Source organism: Oncorhynchus kisutch, linkage group LG24 (assembly GCF_002021735.2).
Source record: "Oncorhynchus kisutch isolate 150728-3 linkage group LG24, Okis_V2, whole genome shotgun sequence".
Classification (NCBI taxonomy): Eukaryota; Metazoa; Chordata; class Actinopteri; order Salmoniformes; family Salmonidae; genus Oncorhynchus; species Oncorhynchus kisutch.
In genome coordinates, this window is record NC_034197.2 from 16,678,793 (window position 1) to 16,698,283 (window position 19,491).

The window sequence follows — 19,491 nt, forward strand, 5'->3', positions numbered from 1 at the left end:
AATCAGATTACAGATACTTTTGCAAAACTACATGATTACTTCGAGGATTACTTTTAAATTCAGAAAGGAGGATTGCACATTTTGTTTTGGGACACTTCTCGGTTTTCTAAATTCATTCAAATAAGCATTGACAAAAAGGCGCAAATTTGAATTTGTTCGAACTGAGAGAGTCTGACCAGAAGTCAGAGACCACTATGATGACACACCAAATGGGTTTGATGGATCGCGAGAAAAAAAGCAGGAATAGGCTTTTGTAGGCTAACCGTCCAAGCTATGTCTTTCAATGGTATGGCTGCTGTCGGCATCCCAAAATTATCCAATTTGAATAAACACTTGGAGGTAAGGGTGACTGCAGTGGTGTAGTCTACGGAGATACAGATATTACTTATTGTTATCTACATAGCACATTGATGTGATTCACACTGCTGCTCTCTCATTTAGCTATTTACGCCTTACGGATTGTGGTTGTTGTGGGTGGCTGTTCACAAATCTAAATGTGTATTTGAACCCAATAATGTTTGAATTAAACTAGTTTGAGCTGCCTATTAATCATTGTTTTTGAAACCAGTGGACAGCCAAGTGAACAATGTGCTCTTGTAACAGCTGCACAGTGCGGATCCCAGCCTATGGAATAAAAGAGGGGCTTTTATTGCTCAATTTAATTCATGCTAATACATTTTTTGAATCCATAGGCCTAATGGACACACGTTCAAAGTCGCACACTTTTGATAGACTTAAAGGGGCAATCTGTAGTTGCTACATCCATTTTGGATATATACTGTATATCCATTGATTCTTGAAGAATATAATTTATAAATGCCTCGTGAGCTTAGTTCAACTGTCACACTCCATGAGAACCCAAAATATAAGCTGGTTTTCCTCCAATGTTTGTAAACATTGTAAATGTATAGCCTCATAACATGCTTAAAACAATCATGTTGATATCATGGATGACCAACCCTTCCATCCATAGCTCTGTCTATTAATCTGAGAGTGGTTACATTTCTCCAGGCCCATCCCTCAGCTTTTTACCAAAACAGAGGCAGGCTGTTTTGTTATTGTTTCATCTGTGGATTTGCCCGTTAAACAGCTGCACATTATCAATATATCAAAATGTCACCAACAAAAAGTTGAACAATCGGCCTATGGCAAATGCAGCATTCATTTTTCCCATGTAAATAGTACTTTTCAGTAGTGCTCAAAGCATGCCATTCCATGAGCGGAGCGTTTATTTTTCAACTCTAATCAATGAGCCCAATCAGTACTGCATGACAACAAAATCATAAACAACAGTGTAGGGCTGGCTAATAAGTCATTTTGGGGTTATGCTCAGGTAAAACAATTTTGCTGGTCTATACTTCCATATTTCCAAGTCTTATTCTTGAAGATCAAGGGGTATAACATGACTGGAATTCTGATAGACTTTGTTTGATAATGTAAAGATATCATTTCATTGTATTATTATATGTCGTAGGAAGCGAAGAGTTAGAAGAAACCTACATAACCAACCCATAAAGTAAAATGTAACATCCATATATGGCCAGCTATGTAAACTTTGACATTGATTTATCCTGCAATAGATCTGGTTCAATTGGTAACATACATGCTTGTCTTATTTTAATGCTTCGTAAGGGGAAAGTAATCAAAGTAACTGCATGTTATCAGATTGCGTTACTGAGTTTGGTTTATCCAAAAGGTATGTTACGGATTACAATTTTGGACAGGTAACTGTAACAGATTACATTTAGAAAGTAACCTACCCAACCCTGTGTGTAGTGCTAGGGCAAAAAAAAACTAAACGTGCATTCAGGGGGGGCCCCAGGACCGACTTTGGGAAACCTTGACCTACTTGACAAATGTGATCTGCTTAATGATGCTCATGGACTTCAAATTTCACCAGGGAATTTACTGGGTCTTGCCTGTATATAACTCAATGTACAGGTAACTGCCAAAACAAAGAAACACTTGAGTAAATTATAGATACAAAATATAATGAAAGCAGGTGCTTCCACACATGTGGTTCCTGAGTTAATTAAGTAATTAACGTCTCATCATGCTTAGGGGCATGTGTAAAATTTCCCAGTTGTCCATTATTTTGGCTAGAATAGGGAAGGGAAAGAGGATATGTAATCAGTTGCACAACTGAATGCATTCAACTGAAATGTGTCTTCTGCATTTAACCCAACCCCTCTGAATCAGAGGTGACATTATGGGCCAGTTTCCTGGACCCAGATTTAACCTCGCCATGGAGGGAGAAAAAAATCTCAATTGATAGTTTCCATTAAAAGTGCCTTTTAGTCCAGGACTATACTTAATCTGGGTCTGGGAAACTGGTCCTTTACCTTTTCTTTAGGTTGATCAATTTCCTCATGTCACACTGTTACCCTGATGTCAAGTCAACGGCTCTTCCTTTTAGGTTAATAGTAGTCTACATTACCAGTTCAGTTAGCAGTTTGAAACATCTTTATTCCTATTATTTTGTTCAGCACCTGTCTGTTGCAGTAGTTCTAGCAGCTCACTTGCCTTGGACTGGCAGGATTTCCCATACTGACCCTTGAGCAATATTTAGGAGATAGACAAAGGCAAATCTTCTCATGATCTCACTATGAACTAATTGATCCAGACAGTGGGTATGTATTCCTAATCCCTTGTGTCATGTGATCCACAACAGTCCTTGCCCAGTTTCTACCCTCAGTGCAGCATTGGCAGACCAGGGGTAATACTAACTCACTGTTTCTGTTGCACTATTTTTGTTTATGCATTTTTCTTTAGTAATAGTACAGACACAGTGGATGGATTCAAACGGTGCAGTTGTGATGGTAATGGAGACATAGTTGGAAGAATTTTTGTTGTTGTTGTGGAGCGTCCAAAGAGTAGAGCTACACCACTGACTGACAGACAACTTTAAATCATGAGTGACAACCTCTTCAACTAAGGAGTCCAATATAAAATGAGACAACACCTTCAACTAAAGAGGCTCTTCAAAGTATTTGACTACTATTTCCGTGATGGGTCAGCGACTGAGTGAGGAGAGTGACTCAGACCAGGAAATTGATGTTGCAGAGCTGCAGGAGTGGTATAAGAAGTTTGTGGTGGAGTGCCCAAGTGGAACACTCTATATGCACGAGTTCAAGAGCTTCTTCGGCGTTACTAATAACAAGGAGGCAGCGGATTATATTGAGAATATGTTCCGCGCCTTCGACAAGAACGGAGTGAGTAGTATACAGATTACAGTAATCTGATGGGGGGCCTTTGAGGGCCACAGTGTCCACATGTTGTCTTTCAAGTGATAACTGTTGAACACCTTTTCTCTTCATTTCAGTATTTATTGATGAGTATCATTTCAATCTGTTATGATTTTTTCCCCCTTTGCAGGACAACACAATTGATTTTCTAGAGTATGTTGCAGCCCTTAACCTGGTCTTGAGGGGCAAGTTGGAACATAAACTGAAGTGGACTTTTAAAATGTACGACAAAGATGGAAGTGGCTGCATTGACAAGACTGAGCTGCTGGAGATTGTAGAGGTAACAACCAACATTTTCCAGTCGTTGAAAGATTAGTGTATGATTAAATAAAATAGAGTATTTCTATAGACATGTAGAGTATACATATGGGATATAATTCCAAAATGTTATCTTCTCTCAGTCCATCTACCGACTAAAGAAAGCCTGTCATGGAGAACTGGATTCAGAGTGTAACCTCCTGACCCCAGATCAAGTGGTTGACAGAATATTCGAACTGGTGGATGAAAACGGAGATGGTGAGGATGTTTTCTTTACCCCCTTACTGTTCTCTGACAGTTTGATCTGTGCTTTTAATAATTTAATGATTTAGCAGGTTCTCACTGTGATTTCCATACCGTTATGACTGTGTGTAACACATATACAGTATATGCCATTTAGCAGGCTCTTCTATCCAAAGCGACTTAGTCATTAATGGGTGTAACACATTCCAGAGTATTTAGAAAATTGGACCATGGGTGAGTAATGGTTATTCCTTCGGTGTGTGTGTGTTTTGGTTTCACTAGTTAATGGGTAATGCTAACTATCTCTCCTCCGTCAGGGGAGCTGTCTCTGGATGAGTTCATTGACGGGGCCAGGAGAGACAAGTGGGTGATGAAGATGCTGCAAATGGACGTCAACCCTGGGGACTGGATCAATGAACGGCGACGTAAGAGCTCTGGAGTGAGCTCTGAAGCTGGACCTCTGCAATAAGTTTCTGGACTACTTTCAGTCAAAAGTTGAATCCATCTACCAGCAGCTTCAGCTGTCCTGTGCCGGCAGACACTACCACCATGCCCACGTAGACTGTGGACTCTTGTCCAGAGGAGGAAATCACTGCTCTAATAACTCTCCTTCTCTCCCCATAAATAGCAAACACACCATTCTCTTTTTAAATCCCTAATGTGTACATATCAATGTGTTTCTGTTTGCCCTGATGGTTGTGTGTGTTCCACTATTCATGATTGCATTTTGTACGTGCAGGCTACAGTGAAAGGGACCAGTTTTCTCCATCTCATTATGATTGAAAGACATCATGCAGAGGCAGATCGTAGAGTTTATTTTGCAATTATGTTTTGCTGGTAAACAAAAAAGCATCCATCCGATTTGGGGGCTTATACTTGATGAGGTTTTAATAGAGCTGACAATATAGTACACCGGTAGCAGTCTTATTACATTTCTGGCACCATTTTTGCATTTTTAGAACTTTAGGGCACCACCTCTCTTTTTGTGTGTGTTGAACTTGAAATCCATATTCATTGAACAGTAAATGTGTATGAAGTTGCATAATAAACACCTAGCTCAATATTGAACTAAAAGAAGTGTAACGTTACTCCTTAGTCCAAGGACCTTACATGTTCTGTTTAAAGGGTGAATTGGCTCTGGAAGCCAAAACAGCCAAATGCACCATCTAAAAGTGAATCGATTCTCAATTGCGGTACGGTTCTAGAAACCCTCTACTTTCATATCACATTAAAATAATTAAACAAATGCAAAATACACATGCACTTACTGTAAACTGTTTTAACAGTTACAGCCAACAATATTTCAGTGACAACACGTTTGTGGGCTCCCCACATAGGTGTTCGGAGATGCAGACAGCTAATTGGCACAGGTAGTCCACACTGTCTTCTATCGGTTTTCCATAAACAAGCACTGTAACATGGAAATATGGCTGTATGGGAACCCTAACCTTATAATTAAAGGTGTGTATCAATTTAACTTTTTAATTATTTTTTCTCGCTAATATGAAAGATATGGTCCTTATGCTTCCAAAACCATACCACCAGTGATGCGTGTTAATGTTCAGACCGAGTGTTGCGGCTATACTGAAGACGCCTTCATCCAACGACTTGTGTAGGCCTAATGTAATGTAACGGAGTGATGATCAAGGGCTAATTATAAACTGGGTGCTTCGAGCTTTGAATGCTGATTGGCTGACAGCTGTGGTATATCATACCATAAACCATTGTTATGACAAAACACAAGTTTATAATAGTAATAAGGTAACCTTCGGGGGTTTGCAGTGTTTGGCAAATATACCACAGCTAAGGGCTGTATCCAGGCACTCTGCATTGCGCATAAGAACAGCCCTTAGCCATGGTATATTGGCCATATACCACAATCCTCTGGCATTACTGATTAAATAAACACCCAAACGACCTATTGTATGGTATGCAAGCCTATTATATATCCCTGGCCCCTGACTAAATGCACTATTCATTTAATGGCTCTTTCAAAAAATAAGAATTTGTTCTTAACTGACTTGCCTAGTTAAAATAAAAATAAATATTGATAGTGGAGGTACTGGAGCACGAGCATAATGGGCCTCTAGCTCCTCCTACCTTTGATATGAAATGATTGGATTGGTTTAAGCAGTTTCGCCTTGGATATACTGGGACGAATTCCCATATGTGACACAAAGAGGAAGTCGATTGCTAGCTGATAATGTCCACATCTTGGTTAAATTGAAAGAGAAACTGAACGACTTTGACGCTAGCTCAGTAAGTTGCTAAATTAAGAAAAATACATCAAAGCTAGCCTTATGCAATAGGCAGCCAAATGTGCTTGTTGTAGTGCTAGCTAATACTGCAGGTTCAAATAATCAAATGTACTTTCATTTAAACAACAATTGCCTATCCCTCCCTCTACATGGTTGATTACAGTTTACCTGTCGTATAATGTCAACTGTATCTGAAGAGCCAGTGAGCTCTATTGACAAATATAAGGTAAGTGGCCATCATAAAAACACCTAAATGAGCCAGAATAGATTTCGAGCCTACGCTTTCTTACAGCGGCACTGGGTCTGACCGGCTTCTTGTTTAGATTGAAACCACAGAGCCAGCGCGAGAAATGGCTCGGAAAATGTACCTCAATCCAGGAATGAGAAATGCATTGTACTCTGAATTGGCCTATTATCCCAACTGTTACACCAAGAAGATTGAACGACTTCTAGTGTTTTAGAAGTCATTCAATCTTATTTGTATAGCAGTTGGGACAATTCGGAGTACAACACATTTGTCTTCCCTAGAGTGAGGTATGTTTTCCTATCGTGCTGGGTTGTCGTCTAAACAGGAATCCTGTCAGTGCAGCTGTAAGCAAGCATATGGTCCGAATCTAATTAGAAATCACCATTTTTAGCTGGTAGGTAATGCCGCCATATTGAATGGCATTTAAACAATGCCCATATTATTGTTTTACAGTCCTACTTAGCAAGCTAACTACTTACCTGGAGCAAATGTAAAGGACCGAGGTTAGAAAACTCTTTGGTATAGCTATCTATATACTTGATGTCTGGTCCTGTGGCGTAATGCTACCCTCTCTTGGCCAGAATGCAGAAGGCGGCTGGAGGCTGCATCATGTGAAGGGGGACCTGTTCTCCTGTCGTGAAGATGAGGTCCTGGCCCATTGTATCAGCGAGGACTGTCGCATGGGGGCTGGCATCGCTGTCAAATTCAAGAAACAATTTAGTGGAGTAGATGAGCTGAAGAAACAGAGTGAGTCCTGTGTATTCATGTTTGTTATTATGCACTCTGCATGCTATGGACGTCTTTTGTGACGTGCCATTTTCACTTCAAAGTTCGCACTACAGATAGAAGGCATAGTATATATCATAAGCCAATGTCATTGATCAAGATCACTGTCTACTGGTTTTTTTCTTCAGAGAAGGTGCCAGGGCAATGTGCTGTACTGAAAAGAAACAAGCGTTTTGTGTACTACCTGGTAAGATGCTTAGCGCTATATACCAACCAACTGAAACATATGAAGCCTTTTTATTTAGTGATCTTTTGTGGTGTGTCTATCTTACAGATTACAAAAGAAAAGTACAGCCACAAACCTACCTATGACAACCTACGGCAGAGCCTTGTGGACATGAAGTCTCATTGCTTACAAAATGGAGTAACTGGAATATCAATGCCTCGGTTTGTATAAATACATTTAAAAAAATCACCATTATGTTGACATTTAATTAATTTGCATATTGTTGGTATGCTGACTCAACTTCCATTTTTCCTATCCTTCTATTCTACAGCATCGGCTGTGGCCTTGATCGACTGAGTTGGGATAAAGTGGAGGAGATGCTTAAGCAGGTATTCCAGCCCACAGATATAAGTATCACTGTGTATACTCTCCCTGTAAAACCCACAGGGAAACCAAGTTTCCATTGATGTTCTCTGTAAACCAAAGTAAATCATGTTTCAGGGACATTTGTTATGGTTATATTCTCTATCACCTTTTGTCATAGGCTCCAAGCCTGTGTTTTTCAACTCTTATGACAATGGGTTTTGTGTGAAATAAAACTCAGACCATATTGTGTTGATTGACACAGCGTGCATTTTTTAATTGCCAAGTTTACTCAGCATACGGCTATGCACCTGTGCAAAGTTTGCTGAAATGTTTACTTTCAAAAGTGAATAAATGAAATCACAAAATGTAGCACTTTACTTTTAAGAATCATATCCTTTACCGCCTAATCTTTATTTTACCCCTGTGTGTGATGGTTCTCTGAAATTACAAGTGCATATTTTCATGTTAATTATGATCCTTTAGTAGAGCTATTCTCCACCAGATGGGGGCACCAATTATAGTTTTCTCCACATGGCTTCTGTGGTGTGATCTATACAGATTTGTTATATGCTGTAAATACCCTGTAATGTACAAGTACCTTACATGAGCATGACTTATGAAAACTAGATTGTTATTTTGCAGTAATAAAATCAAATGTGTTGCATACATTTAGCTGAACCTGTGGTTCTTATAATTTGTATATATGTTTGACTGTCCAGTGTAAATGGTGTTACGTCATCTATCGATCACGTTCACCTTATGACTAAATGTATCAATATCACCCGTCATACCATACAGGAGGACAGATGATCTGAACAAATACATTTAGTCACTCCTAATACCCATCTCTTCATCTACTGACTAGGGCTGTGCATCAGGCTTTGCTCATGAGTCACAAGCTTGAAGCTGTGGACTCTGAACGCTACCTTTTAATGTGATTCTAATGCTATGACCATCACAAAAGACATAGTGGGTTGCAGCTGCGGCAGATATGGCCACGGTATTGTATGATGTAATGTTGATCTTGAGTGTACCGTACTGTAAAAGCAGCTGAAAGACGATGCCGGCGCCAGATGTAAGGGAGGGTGGGGGAAGGGTATAGGGAATCTGACACCACAAAGTCAAACCCACAGAACCATCTTATGTTTAAGCCCTCCAGTACATCAAGCTCTCCTCTACAACATGAAACTTGAGTCAAATGCACACACAACCAGCCATCCTTTCGCTGGATTGCCTGTAGTTACATTACTTGAAAGGAATAGCATATTTTGCCATTTACAATGACTATAAACCAAAATATGTTTATGATAACGTGAGCGTACAATAGTTAGCTAGACCGTGTACAGTCTGACAGGTCTTCTAGTGAAAAGACAGAGCAGTAGTCTGCTGCCTGGCTTTGCCCCCACCTACTCCCCATGCCTTCTGGGGCACCTTCAATAATTCATGAGGGAAATGCATTTGTCACTGGGTACACTGCGGCTACCTTGATTCCTCTATTCCTGGCTGGATGTCTTTCGGGCATCACTGCATTTGAACCCCTCCTCCTCCCATCCCCCTAACACAGCGATTAGACTGTACTCTGCATCGAGCCCTGGGAAGTCTCCCTTTTATCTGGCCTGAACATCACTGTACTGCATAGGTCCATCACACACTGCAGAAATGCAGTGGTCGTCTTTGCTTGTGTCTCAAAAATCCTAACCATGGAAATACACTGAATCATAGCTCGGCTTGCCTGTGTTTGTCCTATAGCAGCTCACTGATTTGCTACTTTCCTTAGTTCTCCCTCCTAACACTCACTCTGTTTCTCTCATGTCCATCTTCCCTTCCCTTCTTTTTTACGCTCTGTGTATGAATCTGTAGAGCTCGGCACTCTTGTCCACTTTAGAGAAAAGAAGAGCTTGGGGGAGGGGTCCTGATGCACCGTGAAACTGCCCCCTCCCAATTAAAGCACATCGCTTATGTTATTGAAGAGCAGCTCAGCCAATGAGGTGGCGATACAGGCTGATACAGCATAAAAAAAAACAGCAGAACGAGTGAAGAAAAAACTGCTGTGTGTGTGTAGTTTTTATCCCTCCCCGGAGCTGATTTGTATTAATTTACTGTAGTAATCCATTAGGGTGTGTGTGGATGTGAGGCAAGAGTCCACAGTGTTCTAGAACTATGCACTAGTCCATTATTCTAACACTGGAAATAAGAGAAAGTAATTCTTGAAGGAATATTCATTCTCTTTTTTTCTATCTATCTCAGTGCCCTGAAGCTGCTAGAGACGTTTGCCCTGAGGAGGAAGAGACCCAGCACACAAGGTAAACTGCTTTTCACATCTGCTGGTGGGATGCTTTTGAAGTTCTTTTTTTTCCTGATATAATTATAATGCCATATTGGAGCTAATTAATTTATCATTCATTTAGAGATTTTTTTATTTTTAAATGTTTCCATAATTGAGACTTGACAGGGAAGGAGAGAGAAGGCTTGAGCGGGACTCTGATGCTCCAAGCCAAGTTACTCTCTGTGCACACGGTTGTCAAGTGCAGCAGTATCCCATTTCAGTCCATAGATAGTGGAGCTTCCCCAGACCCCAGCATCTTGCTGACATGGGACAGGGGGACTTAACATAACCATGCAGTTTTGTGAATTCAGAGCAAACTTGAAGTTTCCTGGGACGAGGCATTAAATAAAAAAATAAAAAAAACATTTTTGAAGTTTGACGTTGATGGTTCAAATGAGAGGTCAGGTGGACAGGTGCATCATTTCACGGTGAAACAAATGTACTGCATAATGATAATCCCAAAAGGGGACGATGTGCGCACTCCTATGTGTGGACTCTCATTTTGTGTGCAGCTGTATGTGAATAAGGATATAATGGTGCATGCATTTGGGTTGCTTAGATAACACGTGCATTAGGAATGGTGTGTAGAGATTGATCTGTCTTAATTCGAAATGGTGTGTAGAGAACTTGATAGTTCACTAGGGCTCAGTCTGTGCCTGCAGCCCCAGTGAACTATCTCACAGAGAGGGTATGCAGGGCTGGAGGAATCTCCTTCTATGGAAAGAGGAGAGTTTTTCTCTCACCCCTCAGTGGTCACACAGTAGGAACCGCAGAGGAAAGTGAAGGCTAAGGGCATTTTAAAGATTTTATGAAGGGCTACTGGACAGATAATGCAATCTAACAGACAGATGGGGTATTTTCAATATACAAATATATTTTCTTGCGACTTGAGGTGTATTTACACTTTTCTATTTTGCTCATCGTGATGTCATTTGATGTGATTATGACCTTGACATTTTTCTGTTTGACTAATCTACAGCGGCCAGCAGTAGGCGCTGTTTCTTTCATCTGTAGCCTATCTAAAAGATTTGCGACGTGAATAAGATAGTACTGTAAAATGAGTGAAGATGATCTTTTAATGATTTTCTGTTTATTTTTAGGGGAGGTTCTGCTTTCCACAGTTGTAGGCTATTTACTCAGTCTGGAAACCAGGTTCAGTATTCGTTTGGGAAAGTAGTGTGAAGAATCTGTGTTTGTAAAGGATTTACAGACCATGTCCTCTTTCTGTCATTGAAAAGGATACTCCCACTCAGTAGGCAGGCCAGGAGGAAAGCTAGGGAGGGTTGGGGACCCATCTTCTCCTGACCAGAGCTGCTGACCCCTAGATCCTTGCTCTGTCGTGGTCTGACCCAATCTCCCAGAGACACGATAGCAGCTTTGTGAGCATATCCACTATACCGTGGCAGTTGTGGACCAGAAAGGGAGAAGCACACTTTATTATTCATCAGTCTCTCTCTGCCTTTTGTGGCTCTTTCTCTGAGAGACTGCAAAGCTATTTTAGTGTGTCCCATCCTCAATATTTCAAACCAACGTTTTGTTTTACACTACACCACACACACTGTAGCACTGCCATCTAGTACCATAGTGATAGACGATGAGTAGTACTTCCCCAATTCTGTGAGCGACTTCAGCAACTATCACATCCGTTCCTGTGCTTGCAAGTGGCCACAATGAATCACACATTAAAACACAGAACAATCATATTCAAATGGAAACCGTGCTGATTCTGGAGTAGGCCTACCACTGCGTAGCCTAGACTCATTGAGTTTAACATACATTTTTCAAAAATGACCAAACTATTCATAATAGGCTTAGATTTTGCATTCTGGAAAATGAGTAATTTATGAACTAATGTATATTTTTCAGATGAGGTAAATTATTATGCCAACACCACTTTAATGACCATTGACATCCATGGAATTATGGAAGACTGTTCCTCTTCACATTATCCTGGGGATGAGGTTGAGAGACTCCCTGCAGGGTAGAGACATCATGCCGAGGAAGACACTGAGATAGCACTGCTGAGAAAACCCAGCTGCTAATAGCAACGCTGCAGTGACACCCCTCACTGTGTCCAAGTATTAGCTGCTGTCCTCTATAAGACTGAAATTGTGAGAAGTTGAGATCCACTGAAGTCTGAAGGAGCCCAAAAGGTACTTATCTTGAATCAGCATAGCGGGATTTGAAACAGTGGATATCTCGCTGTTGACTAAAATCATTTGAGTATTGTAATCAGGATAGAACAGCTAGTGGAAGGACTGGAATCAGTGTGGTCTTCAGTCAGAGGACGAATCACAGCAGCTGAAGGATGGAACCTGACTGTTGAATGAAATAGTATGGCACTTTAATATCCAATCACTCCTATGAAAGAGACAGATCATGAATAAGGTCATGAAATATCAGACATGTCCTGTGATATACAATGCATTCGGAAAGTATTCAGACCCCTTGACTTTTTCCACATTTTTCTACGTTTACAGCTCTTTTCTGAAATTGATGGGGGAAAAAACAATTTCATCCATCTTCACACAATACCCCATAATGACAAAGCAAAAACAGATTTTTAGACATTTTTGCACATCTATGAAAAAATTAAAACCGAAATATCACATTTACATAAGTATTCAGACCCTTTACTCATTACTTTGTTGAAGCACCTTTTGGCAGTGATTACAGCCTTGAGTCTTCTTAGGTATGACGCTACAAGCTTGGCACACCTGTATTTGGGGAGTTTCTCCCATTCTTCTCTGCAGATCCTCTCAAGCTCTGTCAGGTTGGATGGAGAATGGTACCTGCACAGCTTTTTTCAGGTCTCTAGAGATGTTCGTTCGGGTTCAAGTCCGTGCTCTGGCTGGGTCACTCAAGACATTCAGAGACTTGTCCCGAAGCCACCCCTGCATTGTCTTCCCCAGAGCTGTGCCTCGACACAATCCTGTCTCGGAGCTCTACGGACAATTCTTTTGACCTCATGGCTTAGTTTTTGCTCTGACATGCACTGTCAACTGTGGAACCTTTTATATAGACATATCATGTCCAATCAATTGAATTGACCATAGATGGACTCCAATCACGTTGTAGAAACATCTCAAAGATGATCAATGGAAACAGGATGCACCTGAGCTGAATTTCGAGTCTCATTGCAAAGGGTCTGAATACTAATGTAATATTGTGTTTCTGTTTTTTATTTTTAATGCATTTACAAAAATGTCTAAAGCTGTTTTCACTTCCGTCATTATGAGGTATTGTGTGTTGATTGATGAAAAAAAAAATTCTAATCCATTTTAGAATAAGGCTATAACGTAACAAAATGCGGAAAAGGGGAAGGGGTCTGAATACTTTCCGAATGCACTGTAACAAAATAGATTTTAATGTTTTTGTTACCATCAGGTCATTGAAGGTAATGATAAATAAGTCTCATTTAAAACATTTGAATTCCATTGTTTTGAATTGAGACATTATGTGTTCATTCTTTTAGAAGCTTTGGACTTTTGGGTTAATAGATCATTAGGTTCACCTCTGCAGGTATACAATCCATTGTACCCATTGAGTGAATAGCACCTCAGGAAGAGGCAGATCAGCAGAAGTGTCAGGAGTCTTGTCATTGCTCATCCTCTCGGTGTGACACCCCCTGTCCCAGATTATGTGACACGTGATGTTTAGTGCGCCCCTGTTACTGATGGTGAAGGCGATATAGCGGAGCCAACACTGCTGTCACCCTGACACCACAGTTAGCATAGTGCTTAGCTCCGCATGTCAGCCAATTCTGCACTGTGAGCATTCCACCAAACCAAACTACATTACATTAAAACTGAATGGACTGAAATGGAGCCAGAGCTTTATAATGAGAAAATATAAGGCTTTGAATGGATAAAATGATATGCAGAAGGGCACAATGAATATTCACAGAAGTTATCCAGCCCTTATGTATTGCTACCACTGAGAAAGAATACAGGAGACAGTAGAGGAAAATAGAGGACATATCAAATGATTACGGTGAACATTCTCTCCTTGATGAAGTGTCACCCTGAAAAATACAGTTGCGTGCGGGAGGAGAGGAGAGAACAGTATAGTTGTGCATTACTAGCAACCAAGACCAGGGCACCTCATCACACACCCCGGGGAAATGTGTGCTCAAAGTGAGCATGAGGATAGAAAGTGAGTGATGGAGGAAAGACAGAAATAGAGGGGATTATTAGGATGAAAAGAAAAAAGATGGGAGAGGAAGGGGACGTGAAAGGAAAGTGAAAAGAGATGGAGAATAAGGGAGACAGATGATGAGAGGAAAGAGCGGGGCGGAAGTATATGAGGGAGAGGGAGAGCGAGTGGGTGTGCGGTACAAAGCTTGGAGCACTGCAGCACATTGCAGTGCCCAGCCCCCGCTGTGTTCTTGCCATCCGGTTCCATGCACTGAAAAGACCCCTGCAGCAGAGCGACATAGAGGGCTGCTGACGAACAGCACAGCAACCAAAAAAGCAGGAACACAATTGTTCTTTCCACTTGACCTGATATGTCTTTCTGTTATGCTGATTCTGGGGTACTTGAAGTGTGCTATAGAATGTTCAGAGAATGGACAATACAGGGCAATTCATCTCATGTTAAGGCATTCCTGCATTATATAAACCTATAAATACTGCACATTCAGTTCTGCCCAATTTGACCTGGTATATTCAGTCATGGGATTGTAATTTATTTTACTGTACAAGCATACTGTAACCATATCAGACCATGCCAAATGTGGCCAATAACCCCAGTACCGCTGTATGGCACATAATCTTTCTCCCACCTCCATGTTTCTCCCATTAGGAGCATTTGCACACATCACATGCTTTTGTCCCTGGGTAGGCTAGCCTAATGCCCTGGCAAATAAAGCCAGCTCCCTTATGGGACATGTTGAAATGACAACAATGGAAAGGCAAACACATGACCAGAAATCATTTGTGTTTGTCTCATAGCAGTCTGATGCGTTGTTGATGTGCTTTGTTCATTTGGCTTTTAGTTCTGTTTACACCGAGCCCAGTGGTCAACTTTCCATTCTAGACACTAATGCATTTTGAATCAAACAGGTTAAGCCTAACTATGGGATGCCTTGTCCAGAAAACTACTAGACACACGGTTGAGATACAGGGCAGTGCTAATCTAGGAAATTGAAGATCCAAGTTATTTCTGCTTCCTCAAACAGTTATGTTTCCATCCCACTGTCTGCCTTTGGGGCAGTGGCTGAGGCATGAGAGGCTTATCTGCTTTATTTGATCTTAGTTACTATCATGTTGATCTAATGCTGAAGTAGCTGACTGACTGTGTATTTGGTGTTGTTTAGAGTTATTAGTTCCCCTGAGGGGTTTGATGTTCAATCAGTGTTCCTCTATTTGAAGCGGGCTTGAGTCTGCTATGCCCAGCTGGGTGAGTGTTTGGACTCTGAAGTTTGTTTCCCCACAGCACACCATGCTAAACTTCTCATTTCAGCCGATTGTTTACCTGTTACCTCAGATTCACACTGAGTGTACAAATCATTAGGAACACCTTCCTAATATTGAGTTGCACCCCCTTTTGGCCTCAGAACAGACTCAATTTGTCATGGCATGGACACTGCAAGGTGTCAAAAGGGTTCCACAGGGATACTGGCCCATGTTGGCTCCAATGCTTCCCACAGTTGTGTCAAGTTGGCTGGTGTCCTTTGGGTGGTGGACCATACTTGATACACACAGGAAACTGTTGAGCATGAAAATCCAGCCGTGTTGCAGTTCTTGACACACTCAAACCGGTGCGCCTGGCACCTGCTACCATACCCCGTTCAAAGGCACTTAAATCTTTTGTCTTTCCCGTTCACCGTCTGAATGGCACACATACACAATCCACGTCTCAATTGTCTCAAGGCTTAAAAATCCTTCTTTAACCTGTCTTCTCCCCTTCATCTACACTGTTTGAAGTGGATGTAACAAGTAACATCAATAAGGGATCATAGCTTTCACCTGGATTCACCTGGTCAGTCTATGTCATAGAAAGAGCAGGTGTTCCTAATATTTTGTACACTCAGTGTTCATTGCAAACAAGCAGGGCTGAACACATCCTAGGTTGGACATTTGTTTCTGGAAAAGTCTACCCTGTGCTGGAAATGAATGATTTAACTTGGTGAAGTAGTGTAGTTTGTATAACACTTGTTTCATCCCCTGTATATCAAAGGCCTTTATTTTAATAGAGTGGACTCTCCCCAGTCAGTCCACAAATACATTGGACAGCAAAGAATTAGAATAGAGGGTTCTCTTGGTCCAATTATGTTTGGGCTAACCATGTGTGTAATTGCTGCTTTTCTAATCTTTGTGTGTTTAGAGCAGGGATGCACAAATTTGATGGGGGTGGCTCTGAACTCATCATGGGGGGGGCAGTGGCTCGCGGGTCTGCGTACCCACATCCATACATATAGTCAGAGCCCTTTTGGGGCCCTAACCAACATTTTGAAAATGTTTAGACGTTGTAAATTGATCTGCCATCCTACAAAAGGGCTGCATGCCTCTAGTTACCAATCTGTGGTTTTTAGAGCATCCGCTACAATAAATGCACATGTCTATGACAACACATAACATTAATATGATAAATGCCATGATGCCAGTATCAGAAATGTTCTTATAGCCTGACAAATTAGTGATCGAGATAGCATCAATCTTAGCATGAGTCTTACATGGCATGTCTTGCTACCCGCACAATGGCGCTTAGAGCAAGCACTGTGATGTGTGTGTTGTGTGTCATCAGTGAGTGTGTGTTGGCATTCTTGCACCGAAGAATGTCCCAGCCTTGGTCACGACGCAAGGAAAAATTCAAGAAAGAAAAAGAGAGATAGCGAGATAGAGACGGAGAGAATGAGAGTGTGTGTGATAAAGCAAGAGAGTGACAGAGTGTGAGATAGAAAGGGAGAGACGAGAGGATGTAGTATAATGTAGTTGCGGTGTGTAGGGGAGAATGGGGGTGGGGGTGAGCCAGCAAGCTGCAGCCGGGACTCAGAGTGCTGCATTGAGCTGCATAATTAATCCAGAGGGGGAGGAGAAAGGGGAGGAGCAAAAGGCGGACCTCCGGTATGAAGAATATAATGAGCGGTAGAGACAGCAATGCTGCTGGAACGGAGCCAGCCTATTCTTGTGTGAAATCTCTGTTCAGAAGGCATGCTGAGCTCTGGACATATTTTCATGCAAAAGCAAATAGGGCACAGGACCCAATGTGTTTCTATTTCTATCAGACATAGTCAGTCAGAGAGACGCAAAACTGCTTGGAGTAGGGAGCAGGGAGCAGGGCCAGGGAGTAAAGGTAAGAGGGGATGCATATTCAGAGGAAGCACCCTCAGCTGTTTGGTCCAGCTCTGCTCTGTTATTCTCTGTGTTCCTGTCCCATCTGTTCTCTTGGCCCCTATTATCCAATCACCTTCCACTATACTGCGTGCCAGAACACACTACTTTTCTTTGCATGGCCCTCTTTCTCTGACTCAGTCTGTTCATAATCAGCCAATTTGCTGTAAAATGCTTTCTTATTATTTGACCCGTCTGGTGATAACATACAGATCCAACGGGGGCATGATACTATGGGTGTTTCACTGATGTGTTGGGGACCTTCGTCGAGGCTAATCCTCCCCTTTTAAATGTTGTTCTTGAGATGGTGACAGGGACCTTGAGTGTTATGTAAGTATACGCGAGACCCTTTTTATGAAGCCTCCTTCCCTTCCTCTCTCTGTGAGGAGTGTGCAATAAAAGCTTTCAAAGCCTCCTCTCCTCGGTTTTATTTATAACCACTGTTTCCCTGCAGAGGAGACTTTCTGCCAGATCAGTCATGCATTCCACACTGCAGTTTCACACAAGCAATGTGAGCGGTGCGTGTGTATGCGTGTATATATTTGTGTGGGTGCCTTTGTGTGTGAGAGTAAGAGTGTGCGTGCCTGTGGGAGGGCATGTGTGTCTGTGCGTGTGTGGCAGGTCTTGGCCAAGAAGATGGTGGTGTGTTTTTGGAGTTTACAGTAGGTCACTATCCCTGTCAGAGCTGGCTCCCCACTGGGACTCTGCTGTCACTGGTGATTGTATAATCTGGCCCGTTTCTTCACCCATGTCATACCACCTGGGAGCACCTCTGTCACCTCACCTACCCATCACTGTGGTTCCCCCCATCTCATCCATTCTAATGCACTGTAACTTGCTAAATCCTCAGTGAGTCTTCACTGCTCTGAGATACTGCATGTGGCTGCGCAGGTGTAGTGTCTCTATAAAACTATAGTTTAATACAACTCTGAAATTCAATTTATGTATTTGTTGACTGTTTCCTGTGATTTTGTTGCTCCTTAAAAAAACACAATCAAAGAGCCCTTTCATGTCTGTCCAGTTTTCTCACAGGTAACATTGTGGTAGAAATTGCGAAGTAAGAACTGTCATAGTTTCCTTTAAGATCTGGCTGCCAACGTCTGTTTGTAGGTTGAGGAAGAACACAAAGGCATTTGAAATGCACCCCGTGTCGGCCCTGAATCTCCCCAAGCACAGCTGGGGAGCTTGTAATGTTTGCAATCTCATTCCCGTCTCCTGAGAGCCACCAGATCAGACTTAAATTACAAAACAAATTACCCTGTATACCCACTGCAGCAGTGCAAAGCTGATATCAAGCACAGAGGTGTGGTCCCTCCAGAAAGGTAAGTGTATATCTCAAATCCATGCTCATGACTTTCCTTTCCATACCTAATGACCAAAATCCTCTCTCCTGCACCTTATGGGTGATTTGTAGGCTGCTACAGTATGGGAGCTTTAAGGCATCCGCATGCTTCTCATCCGAAACAGTTCCGATCAGTTTGTGCATATATTATGACATTTTGTGAAGTTTTGGTCTTCCGAAAGGCTATTCGTGTATGCACATTTTTTGCTCGAGACATGCCGAAGTCTACACCCCTTCATTGGTCAACAGTATTGATTCTTCAATTAAGTGTTTGTTGTCATTCAAAGATAGACAACCCATTTTCATGCACATTTTTTCACTTGGGAAATACCACATTGTGCGACTAAAATCTCCTCGGCAAAAACTTCTAAATGAATGACAGATTTCTTGAGGACTATTTTGAGGGAGTGTATGCCGGCTACAGCGTCTCAAGATGGAGAAACAGTACTATTGGCTGCATTTTCTCGTCTTTCAAGTGAATGTCTTTTAAGGGACTATGCGAGCACACTAGGCCCTCAGCCAAACCAAAGCACGCGGAAGGCTTTAGGGTGATGGGATCATAAAGTTGTCATGCTTCTGGTTTCCCCATTCATGTTCTGCATGGATGTTTCTTCAAAAGGGGCATTTGGCATACATTCTGATTTTAAGCTCTCTCCATATACACGCTCCAAGCAAGTGTTACACTATTAAACATAAACAATGTTTATTTACATCTTCTGTCCACAAAATCAAAAAAACGAAGAGACAATATTCTGGCTCAGTTTTAATTCCACTCCCAGGGGCCTTTCTTTACAGTGCAAAAACAGATTGCCATCTCCCAGCAGTACTGGGAAAACTGACCATCTGACATTAAGAATGTGGGAGTGATGTTTTTGCCATTTCAGAGAAGCTACTAGACCTAACTAATTCAATACCTTCTT

The 19,491-nt window shown here is 41.7% G+C and overlaps 2 protein-coding genes and 1 pseudogene across 4 annotated transcripts; all 3 read left to right on the top strand.

Annotated features, from left to right (window-relative positions):
• Positions 1–2,380: 2,380 nt before the first annotated feature.
• On the top strand, positions 2,381–4,818 carry guca1b (guanylate cyclase activator 1B). Its single transcript, XM_020459700.2, has 4 exons — positions 2,381–3,212; positions 3,376–3,525; positions 3,647–3,761; positions 4,064–4,818. The coding sequence occupies exons 1-4, from the start codon at positions 3,009–3,011 to the stop codon at positions 4,213–4,215; spliced, it is 621 nt and encodes a 206-aa protein (XP_020315289.1). The 5' UTR covers positions 2,381–3,008; the 3' UTR covers positions 4,216–4,818.
• Positions 4,819–5,875: 1,057 nt separating this feature from the next.
• On the top strand, positions 5,876–8,241 carry LOC109869439 (ADP-ribose glycohydrolase OARD1-like). Of its 3 annotated transcripts, XM_020459602.2 has the most exons (6): positions 5,881–6,005; positions 6,168–6,230; positions 6,833–6,998; positions 7,166–7,224; positions 7,312–7,424; positions 7,535–8,241. In XM_020459602.2, the coding sequence occupies exons 2-6, from the start codon at positions 6,183–6,185 to the stop codon at positions 7,668–7,670; spliced, it is 522 nt and encodes a 173-aa protein (XP_020315191.1). In that variant the 5' UTR covers positions 5,881–6,005; positions 6,168–6,182; the 3' UTR covers positions 7,671–8,241. The 3 variants fall into 3 exon arrangements, with proteins under 3 accessions (XP_031659247.1, XP_020315191.1, XP_020315192.1); XM_031803387.1 differs by having other exon boundaries at positions 5,876–6,230; XM_020459603.2 differs by lacking the exon at positions 6,168–6,230 and having other exon boundaries at positions 5,882–6,005.
• Positions 8,242–16,849: 8,608 nt separating this feature from the next.
• The window catches only part of LOC116357030 (guanylyl cyclase-activating protein 2-like), an 8,832-nt pseudogene continuing 6,190 nt past the window's right edge, over positions 16,850–19,491 (top strand).